The sequence below is a fragment of the Rana temporaria genome, chromosome 10 (assembly GCF_905171775.1).
Source record: "Rana temporaria chromosome 10, aRanTem1.1, whole genome shotgun sequence".
Taxonomy (NCBI): domain Eukaryota; kingdom Metazoa; phylum Chordata; class Amphibia; order Anura; family Ranidae; genus Rana; species Rana temporaria.
The window spans coordinates 16763784-16791043 of NC_053498.1; the positions used below are offsets into that span (position 1 = coordinate 16763784).

At 46.6% G+C, this 27260-nt stretch overlaps 1 protein-coding gene across 7 annotated transcripts in view; it reads right to left on the reverse strand.

Annotated features, from left to right (window-relative positions):
- The window catches only part of CIC (capicua transcriptional repressor), a 215061-nt gene that overhangs the window by 26959 nt on the left and 160842 nt on the right, over window positions 1-27260 (reverse strand). For 6 of the 7 annotated variants that reach the window (XM_040327301.1, XM_040327305.1, XM_040327302.1 and 3 more), the window contains exons 3-9: window positions 12721-12870; window positions 12434-12641; window positions 10179-10308; window positions 8763-8945; window positions 7493-7658; window positions 5705-5901; window positions 454-682 (exon numbers count right to left, since the gene is read on the reverse strand). In XM_040327301.1, the coding sequence (XP_040183235.1) occupies window positions 454-682; window positions 5705-5901; window positions 7493-7658; window positions 8763-8945; window positions 10179-10308; window positions 12434-12641; window positions 12721-12870 (1263 nt within the window). The remainder of the gene's footprint in view (window positions 1-453; window positions 683-5704; window positions 5902-7492; window positions 7659-8762; window positions 8946-10178; window positions 10309-12433; window positions 12642-12720; window positions 12871-27260) is intronic. The other variant, XM_040327304.1, reaches the window with a different exon arrangement.

Consider the following 27260-nt stretch of genomic DNA (forward strand, 5'->3'; position numbering starts at 1 on the left):
ACGTTGGAAAAAATGGTCGTGTGTGGGCTTTAACAACGTGAAAAAAACGTGCATGCTCAGAAGCAAGTTATGAGACGGGAGCGCTCGTTTTGGTAAAACTAGTGTTCATAATGGAGTAAGCACATTCATCACGCTGTAACAGACAGAAAAGCGCCAATCGTCTTTTACTAACACGAAATCAGCAAAAGCAGCCCCAAGGGTGGCGCCATCCGAATGGAACTTCCCCTTTATAGTGCCGTCGTACGTGTTGTACGTCACCGCGCTTTTCTAGAGCCTTTTTTTCTTTTCATGATCGTGTGTAGGCAAGGCCGGTTTAACAATAATCGGGTTGAAAAAAAAAAAAAACGTTGTTTTTTCTAGACCATTAAAAATTTCATTTTTTACAACCCGAAAAACGGTTGTGTGTACGCGGCATTACTGTAATAAGCAGCGTAACTGGTTCTGATCACTCACCAATAACGTCATCGTCTCCTTCCTCCTCACAGATGACCATCCTCTCCTCGTCACTGGTCATGTCCTCGCTGGCTGTGCGCTGCGAGCGGTAGGATGCAGAACGAGGCGGACAGGCTCTTGAAGTGGGACAGGCGGCGTTCTCGCTGTGTGCAGGCATTGGGAATGATGAAGGCTCTGGGCCACCAAATGCTGCCTTCTGATTGGGATACGGAGAACGACTTGAGCACATCTGTGAGTAATCACTACAGTTGTAACATTTCTCCAATAATGTGGATGAACTACCCATCAGCTTTAAAAGGGCAACTCCTGACAAAAACTAAATACATCCTTAGTATTTAGCAGCGTGTACTTTACATTGCCAAAAAAAACAACCAACTTAAACCAGCCAACTAAAGTAAAAATGGGTTACCTTTTGTACCACTGCACCCAATTGTCTTAGATAAGGTTGCTGAAGACCCTTCAACATCGAGCACACTTCTGCGTGTCAGATGTCCGACACCTCACTGTGTCCTTTAGTTACTTATTTCACAATTGTGCTCTTTGTGATGTAGAGGGATGGCAAATTAAACCACACAGCGAGGGTGTCAGGGGCGTGTGTGCTCCTGCTCCATCATAGCTGCTGGTTCCAGCATCCTGGTTTTGGCTGTGGCATTCTCCTTCTCTGTCTGGCCATCTGCAAGGTGATTAATTGTGGCCAGACTCTGGGTGGAGATCAAACCTGATATAAGCCAGACGAGCCTGCAGTCTCATGCTTGATAGATTGGGTAATACGTGATCAAGCTCCCCCCCTTTTTCGGCCCTGCTAGATTTGATTACATCATTGCTTAGTTCGCGCCTGCCGTGGCGTGGAAGCCAGGCACTATAGCATGGTGTATAAGTCCTGGGGGCAACCGAGGAACCGGTAGGCCTACTTGCTTTATGGGAAAGGGTGGCTGCTATAGGTGAAGAACACAGAAGCCAGCTATACCAGGACTTTTCTTTACCACCTGTGTTAGGGGTAAGCGTGACAGAGGGGCAATGGCATCCGATATTCCTAATGTAGTAAATGCAGAAGATTTTTCAGCAAGATTTTCTTTTTAAAGACATTCTGTGGCAATGGTGGTACGACAGGTAATTACTGCTTTTCCCCCATCAGCTTTAGATCAGCCTTATTAACTGTATACGTGAAACCAAACTGACTATATATTACACAGAAGGACACCCAATATAGACTACATATTAAAGCGGAGGTTCACCCAAAAAACAAGTATCTAACATTACATTCAGTATACCTCAAACATGTACAGTATGCAGTTTTTTTTTTTGGGGGGGGGGGGGTGTACATACGGTACTATCGGTATTTTCCTCCCCGGCTTCCGGGTACTCTCTCCCGCGGGAGTGGGCGTTCCTGTGCAGTGCCGCAATGTCATCTGGGACTTCGCCCAGATGATTGACGTGCCTGAGAAAAACTCCCCCTGGCGGATAAAGCGCGTCACGACTTTCCGAAAGTAGCCGAACCGTGAGTCGGCTCTATACGGCACCTGCGCAGTCAGCTCTACACGGCTCCTAGTCGGTGCGCAGGTGCCGTATAGAGCCGACTCGCGGTTCGGCTACTTTTGGAAAGTCGTGACGCACCTTATCCGCCCGGGGGGAGTTTTTTTTTCAGGCACGTCAATCATATGGGTGAAGTCCCAGATGACATTGCGGCACTGCACAGGAACGCCCACTCCCGCGTGAGAGAGTACCCGGAAGCCGGGAGGAAAATACCGATCATACCGTATGTACACCCCCAAAAAAATAAAAAAATGGCATACTGTACATGTTTGAGGTATACTGAATGTAATGTTATATACTTGTTTTTTGGGTGAACCTCCGCTTTAACTCAGCCTGAAGTCAATAGACCAGGGAGCTGAAGAACAGAAGGATAAAAATAACTTGTGAAATGAAGAATGAATAAAACCTTAAAAAGATAGCTCTCTGTGAATAGGCGTATTACAAAAGGGTCCCTGCAAAAGTCTAGCATATTAGAAACAATGATTGAATAATAAGTCCAGTATAGACTGACATAATACAAACGGTAAAAATCTTACACGTAGCGGGGCTCATAGCTCCCCTTTTATCAGGGCTGGAAAAACGAGCACAAAAAAAAAAAAAAAAATGCATAAAAAAAAAAATATGTAGTTTAAACTGGGTATCCAAAAAGATACAACACTGATCTATAGACATATAACACAAAAATAGATCGATTCACAATAATAATTTTAACAGTACTAGCAAAAGTGATCATATAAGCTTTGCATGAACCACTGGGATGCTTTCATCTTTCCAGGACTCTGCTGACTTCTTCCGGGACCCTTTGCGATATTCCCGTCTACAGAAAGCTTTTTATATATATAAAAAAAAATAGATTTTGTACCCATAATTCTCATCCGCTCGGGAATCCAGAGCTCTTACAATACACATTGCATATAAAATCAAGACCTTTCACACTGGGGCGTCTTTCGAGCGTTATTCGAGCGAAGCCTCATCTGCAATCCCAATGTGCTGGTAAAGCACCGCTAAGACCCTAACGTTTGAGGGCGTTTTTGCAGTGCCTCAGTGTGAAAGGGTAAGGCGTTTTTACAGCGTTTTTTAATTCATTTCAATGGAGAGGGGCGTTTTTGTAGCGTTTTTTTCAGTGCCCAAAAGCTGCTCCAAAGATGCTGCTTGCAGGACTCAGTGTGAAAGGGTCCATTGAGATGCATGGAGAGCGTTTTAATAGCACCATTTCTGAAGCTAAAACGCTGTAAAAACGCTTCTGTGTGAAAGGGGTCTAAGTGTATTAATATATACAGCTTGTTTTCTTAAAGGCAAGTTCGCTTTAAAGGTAAATGTTTTTTCACCAAACATCTGACGGTACCGCCCCCCCCCCCGAACCCCCGTTTTACTTACCTGACCCCTCGAAAGTCCCGCGCGTCCACGTGATCCTCTTCGGTTCCCAGCCTGGCCGTTGATTGGCTAGGCTGGAAGGATTGATAGCAGCGCAGCCATTGGCTGGCGCTGCTGTCAATCACAGCGGATGACGCGGCGCGCCGGGGGGGCAGGGCCGAGTGATACAGTCGGCGGCTATGCCCGCCGCTGTATCACAGAAGCGCGCTCGCAAAAGCTTTCCACCATGCGAGCTCGCATGAAGGTGGAAAGCTTTTGCGAGGAGTCGAGACAGCCGCCGAGGGACCACAGAAGACTGGGTTTCGGGACACTCTGTGCAAAGCGAGCTTCACAGTGGAGGCAAGTATAACATGTTTGAAATAAAAAAAAATAAAAAAAAAGTTTGCCTTTAGTGTTCCTTTAAAAGGTTGCTCCATACATCCTCACAATTCACATACTTCCAGCTAATTTAACTCTAGAAACAAGTTCAAGCTTTTAGATCGAAGGAAATCCTTTTCCCGTTTTACTGCCCGTCTCAGTTAAGACCAAGGATTACAAAACGGTAAAAAAGGGGAGGAACCGTGTCAGTAGCACCACAGAGAGGGGCATAATGGGGGCACGTGTGTCTGTTTCAGTAGGCAACACTAAAGATAAATACTTCTACAGCTATGTGAACCTTTAAAGTGGGAACGTCCCAAAAACGAATATGGAAAGATGCCATTCGAAAATCTGAAACACAAAATTCAGAGCTAGGAGTCACATGATTCTACGATGATCAGCAATAAACAGACATCATCGGGTCTGCTCATCTTCCTGCAGCTCTGCTCCTATTTACATGAATAATTTAACCTCCAAGTTTGCAGCTGTACAGCAACCAAGAAATACAATATATGAAAAGCGTCAGATCACAAGCTATACAAAAACGAAATTCAATAGCTGAATATATAAAAACACAGAATATTAACACCCTATATAAAAAAAAAAAATCAACAAACTCTCTCAACCAACATTGACTATTTTTAATCCTTATGCCCTCATTATTAATAAATAGGAAAGTATATCATATTTACTTGTTTTATACATTTTAGTATACAACTCCCTGGTTTCCATGCCTAGGCAAATGATGTCATACATCCCAGAAGTCTTCAGGAGGGGTTTTCGCAGCTAATGACGCCCTCCTGCTTGCTTGGTCAAACTAAGGGCAGATGGATTTCAATAAGAAAATGCTACCATGAATCATCTGCCCTTACTCAAGATGGTCGCAGCCAGAAATGCTAGGGGGGAGGGGGGGAGTTTTTCAAAGTGAATTCTCAGCAAAATAAAAGCATGAAGACACGGATGGATGGGGGAGTTTGCTTTAAATATTAAAAAATATGTTTAATAGTGCTTTTGGTTTGTGGTGTTCACTTCCAGTGACGTCGGAACTAGCACAGAAAGTGTGTGCACCCGCCCGGCCATAACATGCCCCCCCCCCTATGGACGGGCCGCCACTGAATCAGTGCATATTGATAGCACTGATCGCTCTGTAAATGTCAATGGTCTCAAAAATGTGTCAAAAGTGTCTGACCTGGATGATGGACTTGTGTCTTTTTTCAACCAGACTAACTATGTAACAGATTCCCTCCAAATTGTACGTCCAGACACACGTTCTTTAGGCTGAATGCACACAAATTCCCACAAACACTCTAATCTTGTGGAAAGCCTTCCCAAAAGCACAGAACGCTGTAAAGGGGGCCAATGTTATTTTAATATCCATGGCTTTAGAAAAAAAATTCAACTCTTAAAGGGTCACTAAAGGCAAACAAACATGTTATACTTACCTCCACTGTGCAGCTCGTTTTGCACAGAGTGGCCCCGAACCCTGTTTTCTGGGGTCCCTCGGTGGCTGTCTCGGCTCCTCCTCGCAAAAGCTTTCCACCTTCAGGCGAGCTCGCATGGTGGAAAGCTTTTGCGAACGCGCTCCCGTGATACAGCAGCGGGCATAGACACCGACTATATCACTCGGCCCCGGCGTGCCGCATCATCCGCTGTGATTGACAGCAGCGCCAGCCAATGGCAATGGCTGCGCTGATATCAATCCGTCCAGCCTAGTCAAACAACGGCCAGGCTGGGAACCGAAGAGGATCACGTGGATGCGCGCGGGACTTTCGAGGGGTCAGGTAAGTAAAACGGGGGTTGGGGGGGGGGGGCGGTACCGTCGGATGTTTTTTCACCTTAACGCATAGGATGCATTAAGGTGAAAAAACATTTACCTTTACAACCCCTTTAAGTGTGATGGTCAGATTCTATATAGTGTATATGGTTTTTACCTTGCAGGTAGAGCCTGTTTGTGACCCTCAAGGTTTATGCAAGAGAGTATATGTACCTGTTTGAGCTCCTGCAGAGCCTGGCTGTCCTCCCTGTGCTCTATGCTCTGCACAGCACTATGGGAGAATGCCCGTGGACGAGGGAGCTGGGCAGAGGTGCTGGAGGTGGGAACCAGGCGCTCTGAGGGCAGAACAGAGGAGGGGGCCCCGTGCTTAGACTCCAGGAGTAGTCCAGAAGAAGCAATGTCCGAGGGACCTGGAGAAAAGCAAAAGAATTCATTAGGTGCTTTGGAAAGTATAAGGACAAATCATTTGTAAGCCTGCTCAAATGACAACAGAAGAAAAACTGAATTGGCAGTCTCCAAACATGGCTAAAAATGCTGCCACTTACTCCTTAACATGATCTCTTACTGCACATAGAAGGCGGGAATGTAGTTTAGGTGAATATTTTACGCAGGATCTTCTGCAAGCAAGAACCTGCATTTCATTCAGAAAAATACACATATCCCTGTGAATAAGCCCTTACTCCTGAGCAACACCATAAATGTAAGGCAATACCAGAAATCACCTACAGGTGGAGACGAAAGGGGAGATTTAAAAAAAATTTGATTTTTGTACTCAACGTAAAAGTCCTTCTCACCGAGTTCATCGAAGGACACAGATGAACTTTGTCACAGATAGGACTCCGTGACTAAGTTCTGCTGTGTCCTTTAATGAACGATAGAGAAAAGAAAATTGAGTGTCCTAGCAACACCACCGAGATCAAGGGAACAGCTTTGTGTTACAATAATAGAAGTATTCAGAAGTAGTTGCCAAGCATTTGTTAAAGTAAATCTTATCCCTAATTATACAGAGAAACTTTGGGAGGTATGGGACTTTATGGGTGCATTTGATACGAATCCATACAACACAATTTAGATATAAAAAAAAAAAGAAAATTGATAATCCCTGAAGAAGCCTCACGGCGAAACATGTAGAATTAAAAGCGTGAAAACGGCAAAATAATATTGAAAGTAGTGTCCCTTTCACATAGATGGATGCTGATGTATTGTACGAAATGCTTTTATCAATTTTCATGTGATTTAATACAAATATATATTTTTTGATATCGAAATTGTTTTATATGGATTTGTATAAAATGCACCCAAAAAGTCCCGTACCTCCCAAAATGTCTCTGTATGCATATTTAAGGGATGGTGGTGCCATATGCTTTATGATAGTTGATCTTGGACTTGTCCACATATTTTTATACTTATCCCTAATCAAATTACCATGTGGACAAGTCCAAGATCAACTATCATAAAGCATATGGCACCACCATCCCTCAAATATGTATACAGAGACAATTTGGGAGGTATGGGACTTCATGGGTGCAATTTACACAAATCCATATAACACAATTTGGATATAAAAAAAAAAAAATGTTTTTATTAAGTCACATGAAATCAAAAGAAAGCTCTATTTGTGGGAAAAAAAGGACGCCAATTTTGTTTGGGAGCCACGTCGCACGACCGCGCAATTGTCAGTTAAATCGACGCAGTGCCGAAGCGCAAAAACTCTTAAGTGGTTAATTTCAGGAAAAGCGGACGATTTAAAAAGATTAAACCACTTTTGAAATAACTTGATTAGGTTACAGCTTACATTAGATTTCAGTGATTGTGTTTAGATCTACTTTGCAGACAGTCTTATACAACAGCAGGTAACAGGATCAAAGCCCATTTCTTATGTACAAAAAACGAAAACAGGCACAAAACATAATACAAAGAATATTGTATTGGAACATTACTAAATAACTAGAACTGGTAAAAGATAGAAAACAGAAGACCCTGCCTTGTGATTTTCCTTACCTCCCGCTGCAGCTGCAGTCCCGGTCTCAGACATACTTCTCTCCCTCATCTCTTTGGGGACCCCCCAGGGCCCCTGCATCACCTGCTTCACATCTGAACTGGACTTCTTGCGGTCTTTATTACACCACTTCCAATCAGGGTGAGCCTTGAAGTGCGCTTCTTTCACCTGATACATGGAAGAAAGCCATGACACTTTATTAGTCCCATCACAAAAAAAATCTTCTCTGTAGGATGTCTGAATGTTATACAAAAATGGCTTCCACAGGAAGTGATCAGAGAAATTATTTCAAAACACAGCAACCAATCAAAGCAACCTGGGTCAGAGCATGTAGGTTTACTGAACACCAATTCTGTATACAATACTTTTAAGCAGTGGTCCCCAAACTGCAGCCCTTTGCTTGCCTTTATCTGGCCCTTGGGGCACTATTCCACCAACTGACACCAACAATGGGGCACCATTCCCACTACTGACAACATCAAAGGGGTACTATTCTCATCACTGATATCAACAATGGGAAACTATTCCTCTCATTAGCAGGTAGGGGATATCTAAACTATGGGAAGAGGTAAAAAAAAAGAAAATACTATGAGGTAAAACTACAAACTTTGAGGATGAATTACTCCAAAGTGGCAGCAACTACAGAGGTCAGTAAGGGGATGTAGTTAAAGTTTATTTACAGCTTAAAGCGATTGTAAACCCCCCAAAAATATGACTAGCATACAAGCTCATTAGGAATTGCTTACCTTAGATCCAAGCCCCCAAAGCCGTCCTCGTCTCCCCCTCCGGCCGCAGACATCTCTCCGGAAGGTTACTTTTGTGTATCGCCGCTCCATTGAGAAAACCGGCATTCTCAGTGGGCATGCGCCGTAGACAACGGTGCATTCCTTTTGGCAAATATCTCCTAAACCGTGTAGGTTTAGAAGATATTGCAAACACCTACAGGTAAGCCTTAATCTAGTCCCACAGAGGGTTTACAACCGCTTTAAGAATATGTTAATTATTTTGATGTCAATGGCCTTGCCACAGTTCAGTATGCAAGCCCCCCCCTTTTCATCAGCATATAACCACCTTTCTTTGATCCCTCACTCCCCTTTTTCTTCCCTGTTCCAAACAGACAACCTGAGAAATGCAGGGACGAAGAAAATGTGTGTATGTTGTGCTGGGGAGTTAATGGAGAGCTAAATGAACCTTTTGCTTTGATGAAGGAAAAGTTCACTTCACTAGTCTTATCAGCCCAGTAAACCTCATAAACCATCTTCTCTCCAGTACCTGAAATGCCAAGTCATGATACTTTTGCTTTTCCTTGGTCCCCAAGGCGTACCACCACTCGCCCAGGATCTTGCTGACTGTGCGATTGTCCTGATTCGGATGGCGCTGGTGCACCAGGGCGCGGTGACGTTTACTAAAAATCATGAAGGCATTCATGGGACGGCGTATATGATCCTTTTCCCTCTGTCGAGAAAATACAGAATACAAGTAATAATATTAATAAGTTAAGCGTGGAAAAGAGATCTAGTACTTTCTATCTATTCTGCCCCCGCCCCCCCACCCAAGAAGATCAAACTGTATTGGCCTTGTACAGCTGTTAGGTTATATTTTTAACCAACATCAGACTCATGTGGCACAATGAAAACTCAGAATGAAATGCTCTTACACGCTGCTCCGAAATATCCTCTAGGTCAGGGGTAGGCAACCTGGGGCCCTCCAGCTGTTACATTACCCATGAGGCATTGAAAGGATGGCAGTTACAATTACTCCCAGAGGCATGATGAGACTAGTAGTTCTGCAACAGCTAGAGGGCTCCAGGTTGCCTACCCCTGATCTAGGTTTTCACTTGACACATGCTGATTTTCTGCTGCTGCTTTACACCAATGATTACAGGTATAATCATAAGTAATGCATTAGCCATGCTAGATTCTTTTTTTTCCCTACTAACTAGCCATGTACTATAGACCGATTCATTAAACTTCCCATATAAAGTAAACTCCCACTTAAGTAAACTCTATCGTTTTCAGCCAAGGAAGCTGCGATCTTTGCCTCTGTTTAATCTAAAACTGCCATGTGGCTGCACTTGTGATCAATTATGACACCAGCCATTGGATGGTTTGACAGTTTGGTTGAGAGCACAACCAATGGGAGTGTTACATTTCCGGGACGTCCCGGAAATGAAACCGTTTTATGGATAGGTTTACTTCTGCTTTAAATAAAGATTTAGGCTGGGTTCACAGTGGTGCGATCCCAGACATCGCATGTGATTCACACTGCATTGCTGTGCATATCACATGGGAGGTCTGCGAGATGCAAAATCAGCCAGCTTGTATGGCTGAAACTCCATAGCAGCCGGGCCAAAATGGTGCAGGACCCTTTTTTTGGTCCGCACTGGAATCGGATCACATAGGTGTTCAGACCCATGCAATCCGATTCCCATCTGCAAACCGATTTGGGGGCATCGTTACTTTTACATTGACACCCGCAGCAATTGACAGATGTCAGTGTAAACTGCCTACAAGTCAGATGTGATGCAGGAACCTCGCTGGTTCCCGCATCGCACCGGAGTGAACTGAGCCCAAATATAAAATTATATATAAAGATTATTCTTATTACAACCATCTAAAAAAAGAAGTTGGTGCCCTGTAATGCAAAGTTTGAGCAATAACTTAATTTTCATAGAACTTCCCAGAATACCTTGTTTGGGCTGCGCCCATCCTTTTCAGAAGACGAGTCTCTTTCTTTTGGAAGTGCACTAAGTGACTGAGTCCGGCGCTTCCCAGCATGCAATTGGAGTGGTATATCAGCAGGCCCAATAGAAAAGAAACTGAAAAAAAAAGTACAGTGATGAAATAGGAATGAATCCAAAAAAGGTTGTATCCATCTGTAGAGACACCGCCATTCTTACTTATTAATATGGTTGCCCCAGAGCTTGGGGAGTAGCATAACCTTGGGGACTAGCATGCCTGATGATGGCCTTAGGCCCCTTTGACACGGGGTGGATCAGTAATGATCCGCCCCGTGAACCTCCGCTTGCTCAGCGGAGATCGCTCCGTTGATCCCCGCTGAGCCGGCGGATGACAGGGCGGTCCCCGTGAGACGCAGATTGAAATTATTAGAAGTGGTGGCTGCATTAGTTTAATTCTTTCAGGTTTTTTTTCCTCTGCTTTCATCCGATGATCCTGCCAGTAACACCCTTCCTGTATTAGAGTGCCTACATTCGGTGCAACAGAGAGCATTTTGGACAGCAAAACAATCAGTCTGGGGGCAGGGTAGTGTAGTGACCTGCAGCATGGTGTGGAGCACTGCATAAGAATGCAGCAATCTTCTTTTTTAGAGCCCTTTCACACTGCCAACGCCTGAAAAACCTTGGTAAAGCGCCACTAAAACTAGTGGCGCTTTACTGGCGTCTTTCGGGGTGCTAGCGGGGCGCTTTTAACCCCCCCCCAGTGGCCGAATAAAGGGTTAAAAGCGCCCACAAAGCGCCGCTGTCAAGGCGCTTTGCAGGTGCTTCCCATTCATTTCAATAGAAAGGGACGCTTTAGGAGCGATGTATTCACCGATCCTAAAGCTCTGCAAAGAAGCTGCTTGCAGGACTTGTTTTGACGCCCTGCCTGCACTCGGGCTTTCACACTGGGATTGCAGATGAGGCCTCTTTCAGGTGCTTTTTTTTAAGCACCTGAAAAACACCGCCAGTGTGAAAGGGGTCTTAAGCAATGCACTGCAACCCACCCACACAGTGTTATAGCATGAGCATATAGAAAACAATACTTTTCTACGTGGACTTCTATTGATCTATGCAGATCAAAGCAGCTGGACAGGGTGTGAACGAGCCCCGAGAACTTTGGGGACACATAGTGGCCCAGATTCAGGTAGGAGATACGACGGCGTATATCTCTGAGTGTGAGGCGTCGTATTTTGGCGCCTGATTCAAAAAATCAGATACGCCAGAATTTGTCTAAGATACGACCAGCGTGTAAACAGCATTCATTTTCGATAAAAGCTTTGAATGATAAAAAAAAAAGATACGACCAGCGTAAGTCTCCTACGCCGTCGTATCTTAACTGCATATTTACGCTGGCCGCAAGGGGCGTGTACGCCGATTTACGCCTACAATATGTAAATCAGCTAGATACGCCTATTCACGAACGTACGCCCGGCCGTCGCAGTACAGATACGCCGTTTACGTTAGGCTTTTTCCGGCGTAAAGTTACCCCTGCTATATGAGGCGCAGCCAATGTTAAGTATGGACGTCGGGCCAGCGTCGAATTTTCCGTTGATTACGTCGTTTGCGTAAGTCGTTCGAGAATAGGGCTGTGCGTCATTTACGTTCACGTCGAAAGCATTGGCTTTTTGCGGGTTAATTTGGAGCATGCGCACTGGGATACTTTCACGGACGGCGCATGCGCCGTTCGTAAAAAGCGTCATTTACGTGGGGTCACAATAAATTAACATAAAACACGTCCACATGTTCCACATTTGAATTAGGCGGGCTTACGCCGGCCTATTTACGCTACGCCGCAACTTTGCTTTGTGAATACTGCACTTGCCTGTCAAAGTTGCGGAGGCGTAGCGTAAATAGGATACGTTACGCCCGCTCACAAATACGCGCTCCCTACGTGAATCTGGGCCAGAGTATTTTCTTTGTACGGAAAGAGTAATAATTCAGGATAGGACTAGGCAACATGTTCAGTTTAGATGCAAATCACGCTCAGTACAGTTTGTTTTTGACTGCTAAATATAAGGATTTGCGAATGCTGCTCATAATCAAAGCAGAAGACACAGTCAGCATGCTGAGAACTCCCGAGTCTGCAGTGTCAGCACTGTGCACAGTGTGGAGGACAGGAGTGGGCTGACATTACCTGTGGCGCTAGCAAGGAACCCTCCTCACTCTGCACTCCAATGCCCTCCATAGTACAGAAAGACAATACACAAAGTGTAATCCGACTCACGCATCATCGTGGTCACTTTCCGTCTCGCTGTCCACCCTGCGATCTCTTGTAGGTCCCTGTAGGGGGCCCTCCAAGTGCTGTGGCTTTCTGGGAGGCTCCTCGTTCGGTAGGGATGGCGCTGTTTCAGCATGAGGGACCCCGCAACGCTCATCCTCGTTGCTTGTAGCGGGCACAGGCTCGTGTGCCACAGATGCCGATTCAGGGGGTTCTGAGGAACAGAAGAAACATTAAATATTCAAACTGCTCACATAACATTTAGGTCATCACAGTATAAAAAAGGGACTTACCTTTGCCTTGGTTGGCTGCTCCTGGGTGGCTGACAGGCTGCTGACCCTCGCTGGGCTGGACGGAAGAGTCAGGCTGACTTGGTGCTAAAAAAGGAACCAGAGAGTGCCAAGGAAAGACCGCCACAGACCTCGGCTCTACGTTCGTCCATACTAAAAAGAAAAAGAAAAATGGTGTAATAGGAGAATAAATACTTAAAAAAATAATAAATAAAAGGCAATCACTGAAAAGCTGCATTTATGTTACGCATTGGAAGAGGCGGGCTTACTTCGGAGATTCCATTAAAACAACATGAATAAAAATCAATAAAAGGTGCCCTGAAATGTGCATCAACATAAAGTAATGGAAAAGCTACTGAAGGGGTTAATAGGTCACCTGTCAAGTTATCCAGCGCCCTACATAACCTGATAGAGAGAAAAAAAAAAAAAGCTTTGTATTGTTGCTTTTTATTCTTTTCACTCCAACTGCAACCCCTCCATTGTTTACATTCTGCATGCATGTGAGTGGGCAACAAGAAAGCTTTCTATTATATCACTACTGATGGACTGCGTGTGACTTACGTGGGGTATATATGTTCTGTTTTTTTTTTTTTTAACCAGCAGATCCCCCCCAAAAAAAAAAAAAAAAGAGAGAGAGAGAGAGATGTGCGATACATGGATCTCCCCCGTCATGCCATGGCTGCAAGCACTGCATATGGCAGCACACATGGACTGAAAGCGCCTAGTTCTTGCTGAATAGGCAGATTTTTCGGTCCGTCTATATACCCTGCTTTACGGTATAATACATTGTAGCAGTGTTATATAGGCTTGAAAGCAATCCAGTATAGACTGGCACCCTCCTACAACCACCCAACCAATATGAATGGAGGAAAAATGGTGTGCCAACATGCCGCACATATGCATCACTGGGCAGTCAATGTTTATGTGCTGAGATTGCACTCCCAGCACAACCGCCGAGCTGTCAGGCCTTGTACACACGGCCAGACATGTCCGATGAAAACGGTCCGCGGACCGTTTTCATCGGACATGTCTGCTGGGAGGTTTTGGTCCGATGTGTGTACACACCATCAGACCAAAATCCCTGCGGACAGAGAACGCGGTGACGTATACGACACCGACGTTCTCTGACGCGGAAGTTCAATGCTTCCACGCATGCGTCGAATCAATTTGACGCATGCTCGGGATTTCGGGCTGCTGGTTATACGTCATAACCAGCGGACATGTCCCATAAATCATACTAACCATCGGACATGTCCAACCGACAGCTTTCCAGCAGACAAGTTTCTTAGCATGCTAAGAAACTTTTGTCCACTGGAAACCTGTCCGCTCGGCCAGGAATCCGGTCCGCTAGGCCCTACACACGGTTAAAAATTGCCTTGAGGTCTCCCCCAAAAATACATACTAGCTTCCTAGTGCAGATTGTGGAATTCTCCTATAATCTTCATGTATATGGCTGGCCGTGGTGCCATTCATAATACGAACACCGCAACATTACCGCAACCCACCGCGTGCAAATGTGCGTTTCGCTTCTCAATTTCTGGATAAAATAACGCTCTACAACACACGTACACCTCCCCATATCTATTAGATTGTAAGCTCCTGTGAGCAGGGCCCTCTTGTATTGCAAGGGCTCATTCACCCGGGCAGACCGTATGTCCGCGTTTTTATCCAACCGTGTACGGATAAAAAAAAAAAAAAAGAGACATACATTGGTCCCTATGAGATTGCGGGTGTCAGCGGATGAACATCCGATCTCACCCGGTTCCGCAATCCTCCGATTCTGATGAAGGAAACCCCTATTTTTCTATCCGTCTGCGGATCGGATGAACCTGGACAGACGGTCCGTGTTCATCCGATCCCCCCATAGGGGAGAGCGGAGAAAAGACAGGGCGGTCCCTGCACAGTGTGTCATCCGGTGGCTCAGCGGGGATCAACGGAGCGATCCCCGCTGAGCAAGGGCGGATCTGTCCCATGTGAAAGGCCTAACCGTACGGTCTCTTTTTAGATAGTAAAGTGCTGTTGGCTCTATATATACTGTTGGCTCTATATAAATCCCATATAATAATAAAATGTTATCCCTTTAAAACAAGTACAGAGGAATACCAGTTGCTCCGCTAATATTCCAGTGAGCTACTAATTTCCTGCTTGAGCCGACAATACACGGAATTTGCTGCACTAAAATCTCTAACGGAGTCATCAGTCCTGTCCAATGCTCCCCCGCTGGACTACAGAACGTCCTCATCTCCATCCTCTGCACCCCTCCCCCTCCCACACAAGCCGCCTGCTACGTGTCCCCCTCTGCCGCTCTCCATGCCGTGAAATGGTTTACCGGACTTAGTAACAACATGAGCATTATTTTTACACAAGCAGGAAATCTAATGACTAATTTACCAGCAGAGGGGGACAAATAGATGGCAGATTGTGTGGGAGGGAGTGCGGAGGATGTAAACATGGAGTCGGAGCGGACCTTCACTCTGAATAAACACCAAGTATCATTCAAATATTCTCCCACACACCTTTGCAGGTTTTTTTTTTTATATTATTGGGGGGGAGGTGGTACCATTTTTCACTGGTGCCCACTCCTACACCCCTATACTTCCTCATTCCATGCCTAGGCAGGAATTATGATTATGAAGCCCTCTACCCACCTACAGCCTCCTAGTACACATCCCAGGACAACCTCCCAGAAGTCTGTTTACCTTGTGCATGCGCAGCATGGGGGGGCTGATGTGAGAGATCAGTTAAGCTGGCCATACAGTATACAATTTTCTCATTCACGTTCCTTTAGATTTACCTTTAACTATGTAGTTCAAGGGCCTGCCTGATTGCATACAAATTTAAAGGGGCAGATCCACAAAGAAATTACGCCGGCGTATCTATTGATACGCCGGCGTAATTTCAAAATTCCCGCGTCGTATCTTTGTTTAGAATCCTCAAAACAAGATACGACGGCACCTCGGCTAGATCCAACAGGCGTACGTCTTCGTACGCCGTCGGATCCAAGATGCAATTTTTCGGCGGCCGCTAGATGGCGTTGCCGTCGAATTCCGCGTCGAGTATGCAAATGAGCTATTTACGGCGATCAACGAACGTACGTCGGCCCGTCGCTTTTTTTTCCGTCGTTTGCATTCGGCTTTTTCCGGCGTATAGTTAAAGCTGCTATACTGAGGCGTACTCAATGTTAAGTATGGCCGTCCTTCCCGCGTCCAATTTTGAATTTTTTACGTTGTTTGCGTAAGTCGTTTGCGAATAGGAATTTGCGTAGAATGACGTCACCGTCGTAAGCATTGGCGGGTTCAGGTTTAATTTCGAGCATGCGCACTGGGATACCCCAGGGACGGCGCATGCGCTGTTCCAAAAAAACGTTGTTTACGTCGGGTCACGACGTATTAACATAAAACACGCCCCCATTAGATCCATTTGAATTCCGCGCCCTTACGCCGCCGTAACTTATGTCGCAAATTCGTTGAGGATTCAAACCAAAGCCAAGTAAGCCAAGTAAGTTACAGCGGCGTAGCGTATCTTACATATGTTTAACCACGTGCCGAGTGGCCGCCGGTGTTATATAACACCGGCGGCAGGCTCTATTGCGTGAATCGCCGCAGCTGTATGTGGGCTCGTGCAATAGATACAATGGGCACGCGTGCCACCGGCGGCTGTGATGTCCACCAGCCACCCGCGATTGCTCCACTGAGGGCCAGAACGGGGATCTGTCAATGTAAACAAACAGATCCCCGTTCTGTCAGGGAAGTAGAGAGAGATCGTCTGTTCCTAGTGATCAGGAACAGCGATCTCTCTCCTCCTCCAGTCAGTCCCCTCCCCCCACAGTTAGAAACACCTCCCAGGGAACACTTAACCCCATTGATCGCCACCTAGTGTTAACCCCTTGCCTGTCAGTGTAATTTATACAGTAATCAGTGAATTTTTATAGCACTGATCGCTGTATAAAAGTCACTGGTCCCAAAAAAGTGTCAAAAGTGTTCGATCTGTCCGCCGCAATGTTGCAGTCCTGCAAAAATCACTGCCATTACTAGTGAAAAAAATAATAATAATAAAAATGCCACAAATCTATACCCCATCTGTACACACTATAACTTTTACGCTTATTTATTTTTTCCTACCAAAAATATGTAGAAGAAAACATATCGGCCTTAAACTGATTATCCCCCATTGATATTTATTTGGATATCTATTATAGCAAAACAGTAAAAAATTGTTATTTTTTTTCAAAATTGTCGCTTCTTTTGCTTATAGCGCAAAAAAACAAACAAACAAAAAAAAACACAGAGGACAAATACCACCAAAAGAAAGCTATTTGTGGGGGGGGATTTTTGTTTGGGTACAGCGTCACATGACCGCTGCATTTCGGCCCACCCCCCTCTCTCTCTCCCGATTGGCTAACTCAGGGCTCAACAAATCCCAGGCGCCATAGCGATTAGAAATTGCGCCCGGGCTTTTGTCAGTGACAGGTGACTCGTTACAGGGCAGGCTGCTGGCTCTTGGCTGGGAAGGTGAAGGCGGGTCGGGTCTCATAGGCCCTCCGGACACAGAGCACCGCTTGCGACCACCAGCATTAGGGAACGCGATTAGCGGCAGAAGCAGGGATGAGCAGGAAGAGAACGGTGGATTGACCGAGCAGCCAGCAAAGTGAAACCCAGCTGGGGATCCCCAGAGGCCAGTCATCCCCACTGCTGCTGCTGCCCTTTCCCAGGGTATTGCGGGAGGCAGTGGCTCGGCTATGTATTAGGTTGGCCGCTCCACACAGAAGGCTTTTTATCTTAATACATTGAATGCATAAAGATAAACAAAAATCTGACTTTACAAGTTTGACCGCATTTTATTTCGGTTAGAAATGCACTCACTGAATTTTCGGCAACTGAAAATTGTGTTTTTGGCATTTTGCCAATAGAGAAAAAGGTGATGATAATAACGTCTAAGACACGGTCACACAAGGTCATGTGGCTCAAAAACGACATAAAAATAGGTATAACGGGTGCGAATTCCTTCACCGCCTATGATTGGCTGTCGGCTTTCATGGCGGGATAGCTCAGGTAGGGTCAGACTTGTGTCTAAACATGCCTACTCATTGCCGGTTGTCACCTCAAACAGGAAGTCAGGAGATTAAATGCAGATCAATGGCCGACTACAATGTAAAAAACTGGCACTAATAAAACTCGAAAACCTCAGGAGGTACTGAATGTAAAGAAGTGATAATACCAGCAGTCAATCAGCTTTCCAGACATCATTTGCCATTTAGGTAAAAAAAACATCTGACTGGTCAGACTTTCCACTATGTATTGTACATGGGGCTCAATGCCAGTAGCTGGCACAGTTGCAGGCTGGCGTGCGGCCTGGCGCTATGTTCTGCGGTGCAGGGAGTTCACAACTCGGCCTCTATGCACCCTCAGGAAGGTCTCCTTTGTTCAGGTTCCTGTTTTTACAGACTTGCTGTGACCTTCCGTAAAAACGCACAGGGGCCACTGACACAATGAGAGCGGGGAGAGGGGGAGAGACAGACGGGGAGAGGGGAAGAGACAGACGGGGAGAGGGGAAGAGACAGACGAGGAGAGGGGAAGAGACAGACGAGGAGAGGGGAAGAGACAGACGAGGAGAGGGGAAGAGACAGACGAGGAGAGGGGAAGAGACAGACGAGGAGAGGGGAAGAGACAGACGAGGAGAGGGGGAGAGACAGACGAGGAGAGGGGGAGAGACAGACGAGGAGAGGGGGAGAGACAGACGAGGAGAGGGGGAGAGACAGACGAGGAGAGGGGGAGAGACAGACGAGGAGAGGGGGAGAGACAGACGAGGAGAGGGGGAGAGACAGACGAGGAGAGGGGGAGAGACAGACGAGGAGAGGGGAAGAGACAGACGAGGAGAGGGGGAGAGACAGACGAGGAGAGGGGGAGAGACAGACGAGGAGAGGGGGAGAGACAGACGAGGAGAGGGGGAGAGACAGACGAGGAGAGGGGGAGAGACAGACGAGGAGAGGGGGAGAGACAGACGAGGAGAGGGGGAGAGACAGACGAGGAGAGGGGGAGAGACAGACGAGGAGAGGGGGAGAGACAGACGAGGAGATGTACATGGGGCCCATGTAAATAAAAGCAGATCCTCCAGGAACACCTTTTTCAAGCTCCCCCCCCCCTCCCCCCTCATACAAACAGCAATAGTCAAAAGCAGTCATAAAACTGAAATTAAATAGTCTTCTTTTATTTATTTTAAATAACAACCATTTTATTCTTACCTGCTCTGTGTAATGGTTTTGCACAGAGCAACCCTGATCCTCCTCTTCTCCGGTCGCTCCTGGCCCCTCCCTCCTGCCCCACAGCAAGCAGCTTGCTATGGGGGCACCTGAGCCAGGCTGTTGCTCTGTGTGTACATTTATCCGCCCCCCTCTCCTCATTCGCTCACAGACTTTGACAGCAGCTAGAGCTAGAGCCAACGGTGCCCGCTGTGTGTCTCAGCCAATCAGGAGGGAGAATCTTGTACGGCAGAGTCTCTTGTGCCACATCGCTGGATAGAGAACTCGTCAACTCTTCTGTCCTTTCTGATCTGCTGTGGCTTGTATTTTTGAATCCATTTTTTGAATAAAGGCAAAAACTTTTTTTGGAGTGCAGGTGTGCAGAATTTCTTCCCATTTGCATCTTCGGTAAGGGAATCAGGAAGTGAAGCCTTGCGGCTTCGCTTCCTGGTTCTTTAATGAGCATGTGCGAGTTGCGCTGCACGATCTGAATGGTCCTGCTTTTGTCTGGGACCTGTGTTTTTCCCAGAAGACGGGGGGAGGAGGGGTGTCGGACGTGGCGTAGATACCCGCAGATAATGCGGCTATCTATGCCCAGAAGTGGGTGCAAATATCTGCTCCCCCCTGAAAGGTACCAAATGCGACACCGAAGGGGGGGGGGGGGGGGGAAGGAATCCGGACAGTGTGGAGGTTCCATTATATGTAAGGGGACTAGTCTGGGAATAATTTTTAATGACATTTTCACAAAATATGGGTAGCTTGAACTTGGTTTTGCCGCGGTAAACTGATCCGGGAGTGGGTACCTGTCAAAACCACTCTCCCCTCTCCCAAAATGTGCCAAATGTGGTAGTGGAGGGGGAGAGGCAGATAAGTGGAGCTTCCCCTTTTGGATGGAGCTCCACTTTAAGACCCCTTTCACACAGACGCTATAGCGCTAAAAATGGCGCCCTGAAAAAGCAGCTCCATTCACTCCGGTGTGTAAGCCCGAGGGCTTTCACACTGGAGCGATGCGCTGGCAGGATGTTAAAAAAACATCCTGTTAAATGCATCTTTGAGGCGCTGTAGGAGCGGCGAATACAGCACCCCTGCCCATTGAAATCAATGGGCAGCACCGCCGAACTGCCGCTGTAGCGGCGCCTTGCCGACGGTTTCTTTTTTTAGCCACTAGCGAAGGTTAAAAGCACCCCGCTACCGGCCAAATAGCGCCGCTAAAAATATTGATGCTTTACCGCCGACACCCCCACCGCCCTAGTGTGAAAGGGGCCTAAGTTGAGGTCCTCCTTCGGTGGAGTCACATTTGAGAGTGTCACTCAGTTCCCATTGCCTTATGTCATCTACCCTGTAAACGCCAACGCTGGTAGGTTTCTCCAACATCGGAGGCACCTTGGCAGCGACTTCCCTAGAATACCAAATACGACTAAGCGGAGGTGTCATTTTTTGTTTTTGAAGAGGAATATTTGCATACGTTTCCAAGGCAGCGTTGCCTGCAGTCTCCGTCCTAAGCTGCGTGCAGTGTAGGGATATACCTGAAACACGGCCCAAGCAAACAGACTCGTCCAAGGTTTTAATAAACATCTGAGTGATGCATCTACCCGCAATACACGCTGCCAAGCCTGTGTGGAGTCTGCAGCACCAGCATTGCCGACATGAGATGACAGCAGCGCACACAAGCTGTCTGCGACCATCTGTGCCAACTCGCTGACTGACATCAGACGGGGCGGCATGCGTGATTCACCTCCAGCAGAGGAGAGCCCAAAATTATAAAGCGGAGGAGTTACTAGATAAAAAGAGGTCACAGCGGAATGAGAACCCAGGGCTCCTGGATAACTAGAAGTCCCACTAACCACACAACGCCTCATGCATGGTCTTAGTAGACTATTTGTTAAAGGAAACCTGCGCTGAAATTTCGAGGCGTCCTTCTTCTGAGAATGCTGGTTGTGTGGCTGTCAGGATAATTAAATAACTTTAGTTTTTCTCTGAGCCAATGACCTGGAACAAGCATGCAAATTCATCAGTTTTGATTTCACTTTGACCTTTGCTGCATGCTTGTTCCAGGTTGTCCACAGCAGGAGAGATGGAAAGAGAAGAGCAGGAGAGATGGAAAGAGACGGAAAGAGAAGAGGAAGGAAAGAGACGGAAAGAGAAGAGGAAGGAAAGAGAAGAGGAAGGAAAGAGACGGAAAGAGAAGAGGAAGGAAAGAGACGGAAAGAGAAGAGGAAGGAAAGAGACGGAAAGAGAAGAGGAAGGAAAGAGACGGAAAGAGAAGAGGAAGGAAAGAGACGGAAAGAGAAGAGGAAGGAAAGAGACGGAAAGAGAAGAGGAAGGAAAGAGACGGAAAGAGAAGAGAAGAGACGGAAAGAGAAGGAAAGAGAAGAGAAGAGACGGAAAGAGAAGAGAAGGAAAGAGACGGAAAGAGAAGAGAAGGAAAGAGACGGAAAGAGAAGAGAAGGAAAGAGACGGAAAGAGAAGAGAAGGAAAGAGACGGAAAGAGAAGAGAAGGAAAGAGACGGAAAGAGAAGAGAAGGAAAGAGACGGAAAGAGAAGAGAAGGAAAGAGACGGAAAGAGAAGAGAAGGAAAGAGACGGAAAGAGAAGAGAAGGAAAGAGACGGAAAGAGAAGAGAAGGAAAGAGACGGAAAGAGAAGAGAAGGAAAGAGACGGAAAGAGAAGAGAAGGAAAGAGACGGAAAGAGAAGAGAAGGAAAGAGACGGAAAGAGCAGGAAAAGGAAAGAGCAGGAAAAGAGAAGAGCAGGAAAAGGGAAAGAGCAGGAAAAGGGAAAGAGCAGGAAAAGAGAAGAGCAGGAAAAGAGAAGAGCAGGAAAAGAGAAGAGCAGGAAAAGAGAAGAGCAGGAAAAGAGAAGAGCAGGTTTGCGCAAAATTTATAGCCTTTACAAAATAGGGGATATTTTTATTATTATTTTTTTTTACTACTATTGGCGGCGATCAGCGATTTTTTTCGTGACTGCGACATTATGGCGGATACTTCGGACAATTTTGACACATTTTTGGGACCATTGTCATTTTCACAGCAAAAAATGCATTTAAATTGCATTGTTTATTGTGAAAATGACAGTTGCCGTTTGGGAGTTAACCACAGGGGGCGCTGAAGGAGTTAAGCTTCACCTAGTGTGTGTTTACAACTGTAGGGGGGTGTGGCTGTAGGTCTGACGCCATCGATCGAGTCTCCCTATAAAAGGGATGACACGATCGATGCAGCCGCCACAGTGAAGCACGGGGAAGCCATGTTTACATACGGCTCTCCCCGTTCTTTAGCTCCGGGGAGCGATCGCGAGAGGGCGGCTAGAAACGAATAGCCGCGCCCTCATCCCGGATCGCTCCCTGAGGCTTAGCGACCGCCGCATGTCGTTCTGCCTGCCCGTGCCATTTTGCCCACGTATATGTACATGCGGCGGTCGTTAAGCGGTTAAAGTGTTTGTAAAGGCAGAATGTTTATTATCTCAATACATTCTATGCATCTTCTGTGGGTCCCCTAATACTTACCTGAGCCCCACCTCGATCCAGCGAGAGACTCAGCTGTCTGGGACTATCCCTCCTAATTAGCCAAGACAGCAGCGGATCGCCATTAGCTCTCGCTGCTGTCAAAGTCAGTGAGCCAATAAAGAGAGAGGGGGCGGGGCCTCGCTTTAGTGTCCGAATTGATACGCGGAGCTGCGGCTTTGTTCAAATTTCATATCTGAGGTTTACAACCACTTTAATGGCACCGCAAGCACGAGAAGCTTTAAAAAAAAAATATATAACAATTGGCGTTCTGCCTGAACGCACAGACGTGAACGGAGCCTTAAGGTGTATGGCAAGTTAAAGCAAACATCCCACATAGATATCTTCCTGTTTTCAGGGCCTGCAACAATCTTCTCTCCCACTCACACATGCAGAATATATGACAGTCACCGATTCGTTCCCTTTTATACATAGAGAAGGGAAAGTGTTTGTAAACCTCAGACATGAATAATGATCAAAGCATATCCCTATATGGCAGTGATCTCCAAACTGCGGCCCGGGGGCCGGATGTGGCCCTTTGCTCACTTTTGTCCGCCCCTTGGGGCACTAATCCTCCCACTAATCCAAGACAATATTCTGCCTACTGACACCAGCAGCAATGGGGCACCACGTCTCCCACTGGCACCAGCAATGGGGCACCACGTCTCCCACTGGCACCAGCAATGGGGCACCACGTCTCCCACTGGCACCAGCAATGGGGCACCACGTCTCCCACTGGCACCAGCAATGGGGCAATATTCCTCCCAATAATACTAACAATGGGGCACAATTCCTCTCATTGACACCAATGATGGGGCACTATACCTCTCACTGATACCAAATATAGGGATGTTTACTCCCACTGATGCCAGAAGAATTTCCACCCCTGCTGTCCACAGTCCAGCCCCCCTTAAGACTGAAGGACAACACTGGCCCTTCTTTTTTTACATTTTGCAGACCCCCTGCTATAGCAATTGTGTCCAAACTGTGGCTCTTTGCTTGCTTTTATCCAGCCCTTGGGGCATTATTTACCCCCAATCTACGCAACAGTGAGGCATAGTTCCCGCCACTGACACCAACAATGAGGCATTACTCCTCTTATTCCTTCCATTGGCACACACTTCCTCCTATTAGTACCAACAATGGCGCACTATTACTCCCCTAATTCCAATCATTGGGCCTTGTTTACTCCCTCCAACTCCAGGACATTTTTTTATTTCCACTGGCCACAGTGCAACCCCCCCCCCCTCCCCGAGTTCAAAGGACACTAAACTGGCCACAGTGCACCCCCTGAGTTCAAAGGACACTAAACTGGCCACAGTGCACCCCCCCCCACCCCCCCGAGTTCAAAGGACACTAAACTGGCCACAGTGCACCCCCTGAGTTCAAAGGACACTAAACTGGCCACAGTGCACCCCCCCCCACCCCCCCGAGTTCAAAGGACACTAAACTGGCCACAGTGCACCCCCTGAGTTCAAAGGACACTAAACTGGCCACAGTGCGGCCCCCCCAGGTGTTCCAAGGACACAAAACTGTCCCTTTGTTCAGAATGTTTGGAGACACCTGCTCTATAGTATGTACTTGTCTCAATCCAGAGCACTAAGTGTCATCTCTGTCTGCTGCTCCATTCCTCTGCTACCAATATGAGTCACTTCTTACAAGTTTTCCTGGCACCAAAAATTACAGATAAGGGACCTCTGGCGCACAGCCTGTGATTGACGGCATCAGATCTGTGTAAAAAGAAGGGGGGGGGGGTCCCTTTCTTCGCAGAAATTTGCAAAGTGTAACTTAAAGGGGTTATAAAGGTACAATTTTTTTTCCCTAAATAGCTTCCTTTACCTTAGTGCAGTCCTCCTTCACTTACCTCATCCTTCCATTTTGCTTTTAAATGTCCTTATTTCTTCTGAGAAATCCTCACTTCCTGTTCTTCTGTCTGTAACTCCACACAGTAATGCAAGGCTTTCTCCCTGGTGTGGAGTGTCGTGCTCGCCCCCTCCCTTAGACTACGGGAGAGTCAGGACGCTCTCTACATTGCAGATAGAGAAAGGAGCTGTATGTTAGTGGGCTTCCTGACTTTCCTGTAGTCCAAGGGAGGGGCGAGTACGACGCTCCACACCAGGGAGAAAGCCTTGCATTACTGTGTGGAGTTACAGACAGAAGAACAGGAAGTGAGGATTTCTCAGAAGAAATAAGGACATTTAAAAGCAAAATGGAGGGATGAGGTAAGTGAAGGAGGACTGCATTAAGGTAAAGGAAGCTATTTAGGAAAAATTGTACCTTTACAACCCTTTTAAGCATGCCGCCCCCTGGTTTCTGAAAGTTCATACAAGCTGTATAAAATGCTGCACTTTGAACAGATGAAGAGAAGAGTGCAGATAAACAGGTACAAGGTACGTAGGGGGATTTGTTTCATCTCTGCGTACCTGAAGCCAGTCATGTCACTGGGTATATGGAGGGTTTATAACCACTATTAATATCTGGTCACACATGATGAATGTTGTCCATGGCTTAGCTATCCCTAGACAACCCATACATGGCCAAACAACCACCCAGTCACCTGGCTTCCCCACAACATGCTGGAACATAGGATGATGCAAGTTATTGTTTCCACCACATAGGGTGACTTATCTCCTGTTCTTCTGAGGTCTCCAATCCTGACAGCAAGCTGCCATGGGGATGGGGGGGGACAAGATGAGGCAGCACTGTGGTCAAGTGGTTAGCACTTCCACTTAGCAGCGATAGGGTTGGCATTTCAAATCCCAACCAGGGCACTACCTGGTTGAAGTTTGCATGTTCTCCCTGTGCAGGTTTCCTCCGGGTACTCTGGTTTCCTCCCTTGGCTCCTGTCTAAATTGACTCTTATATGTGTATGTGTGAATGTGAGTTAGGGACCTTAGATTGTAAGCTCCTTGAGGGTAGGGACTGATGTGAACGTACAATATACTGTACATGTGAAGCGATGAGTATATTGACAGCGCTAAACAAGTACCTGTGATAAGTTTTCCCTCTAAAAGCCATAACCAATCTATAGGCAGGCTGGTTGCAATAAGCAAAGTGCTTTATTGGTTGGCATTTCTTCCTTGCAGCACTAGGGTCTCAGTTTCAACCCTGACCAGAATACCATCTGCATGGAGTTTGCATCTTCTCTCTGCACTTGTGTGGATTTCCTCCAGGTATTATGGTTTCCTTCCGCCCTCCAAAGACACGCCGGTAGGTTGGCAACTCTCTCTCAGGCCCTGTTCACTTCACACCACGTGTAGCGGGAACTAGCGTTTTCACTTGTAATTTTCAAGGCATGATCATTGTGTAATGCCACGTGCTGTGCTTAGGGGGGCCCTATGCACGTTTATCAACCAAGAGAAGCTCCTGCCCCTTTTTGGGCGCCAAACTTTAAGCGATTTTTAAAGGTCAAGTTCACCTTTTTCTAAATTCCAGCTCCACCATTTACCAATCAATATATGTACTCCTTTGGCAAAAATAAAAACTTTCCATTCATTCTACACACACTGTCCTCATGGCTGTTCTAAAACACTTATCCATTACTTCTGCCTTACTTCCTGGACAGACTTTAGGGCATCACACAGGAAGGAGTTGACTAGCTGACCTCAGTAGCACACATTCTCTACCCCCAGAGCTGGTGAACTCCTCCCTGTGTCATGACCGAGTTGACCAGTGTTCCGTCAGATTAGGCGACCCGTCAGAATTGGTAACGAAAGTGACGTTCCGTCGCCGCCATCTTGCTACACCCCGCTCTCCTTCATTGTAGCGATACACTGAGAAGGGGGCAAACGGACATCTTGTTACACCCACCAGTGTTTTGCATTTCACAGTTATTTTTAACAGGAAAGGGGGCTTATAAAAAGGTGAAATACAGGATTTATAAATCGGACGGACCGTTTACATGTTAGAGTTTAAAAGCAGCGGCAAACCTGCTGACCTCACAGGTTTGCTAATATGACAGAACACAGATATTCAAATACTGTATTTAATCATATAAGCTCTGTTTCCTGTTAAAAATGACAGTGAAATGCAACACACCGGTGGGTGTAACAAGATGTCCACTTGACCCCTTCTCAGTGTAGCGTTACAATGGTAGGAGTGAGGGGTGTAACAAGATGGCTGCGACGGAACGTCACTTCCTTAACAATTCTGATGGGTCGCCAAATCTGACGGAACACCAGCTCTGGTGGTAGAGGATGTGTGCTACTGAGGTCAGCTAGTCAACTCCCTCCTGTGTCACGACTTAAAGTCTGTCCAGGAAGTAAGGCAGAAGTAATGGATAAGTCTTTTATTACAGCCATGTAGACAGTGAGGTGTGTAGAATAAAAATGGAAAGCAGTTGTATTTTTGCAAAATAAGTACATTAATACTATATTGGTACATAAGGGGGAGCTGGAATTTAGAAAAATAAAAAATAAGAATGTGAATTTAGCCTTAACCGCTTGCTCACCGCCCTATAGACGATATACGTCTACAAGGCGGTCGCTTAACTCTGGGAGGACGTCCATGGACGTACTCCCAGAATCGCACTCCCGTGCGCCCCATGGGGCGCGCACACAGGAATGTCCATGACCGCCGGGTAAATCGCCGCTGATAGCGGCGGTTTACCACATGATCGCTCCGTCCAATGACGGAGCGATCACTTGTAAACAAACCGGCGTCATGTGGTGACGCCGGTTCCTCCCTCCCCTCTCTGTACCGAACGGTACAGTGTGAGAGGAGAGGGGAGAGAGCGGATGCAGCACGAGTGCTGTGGGCTGGATCTGTGACAAATGCAGTCACAGATCCAGCCATCATTGCCCCAAACT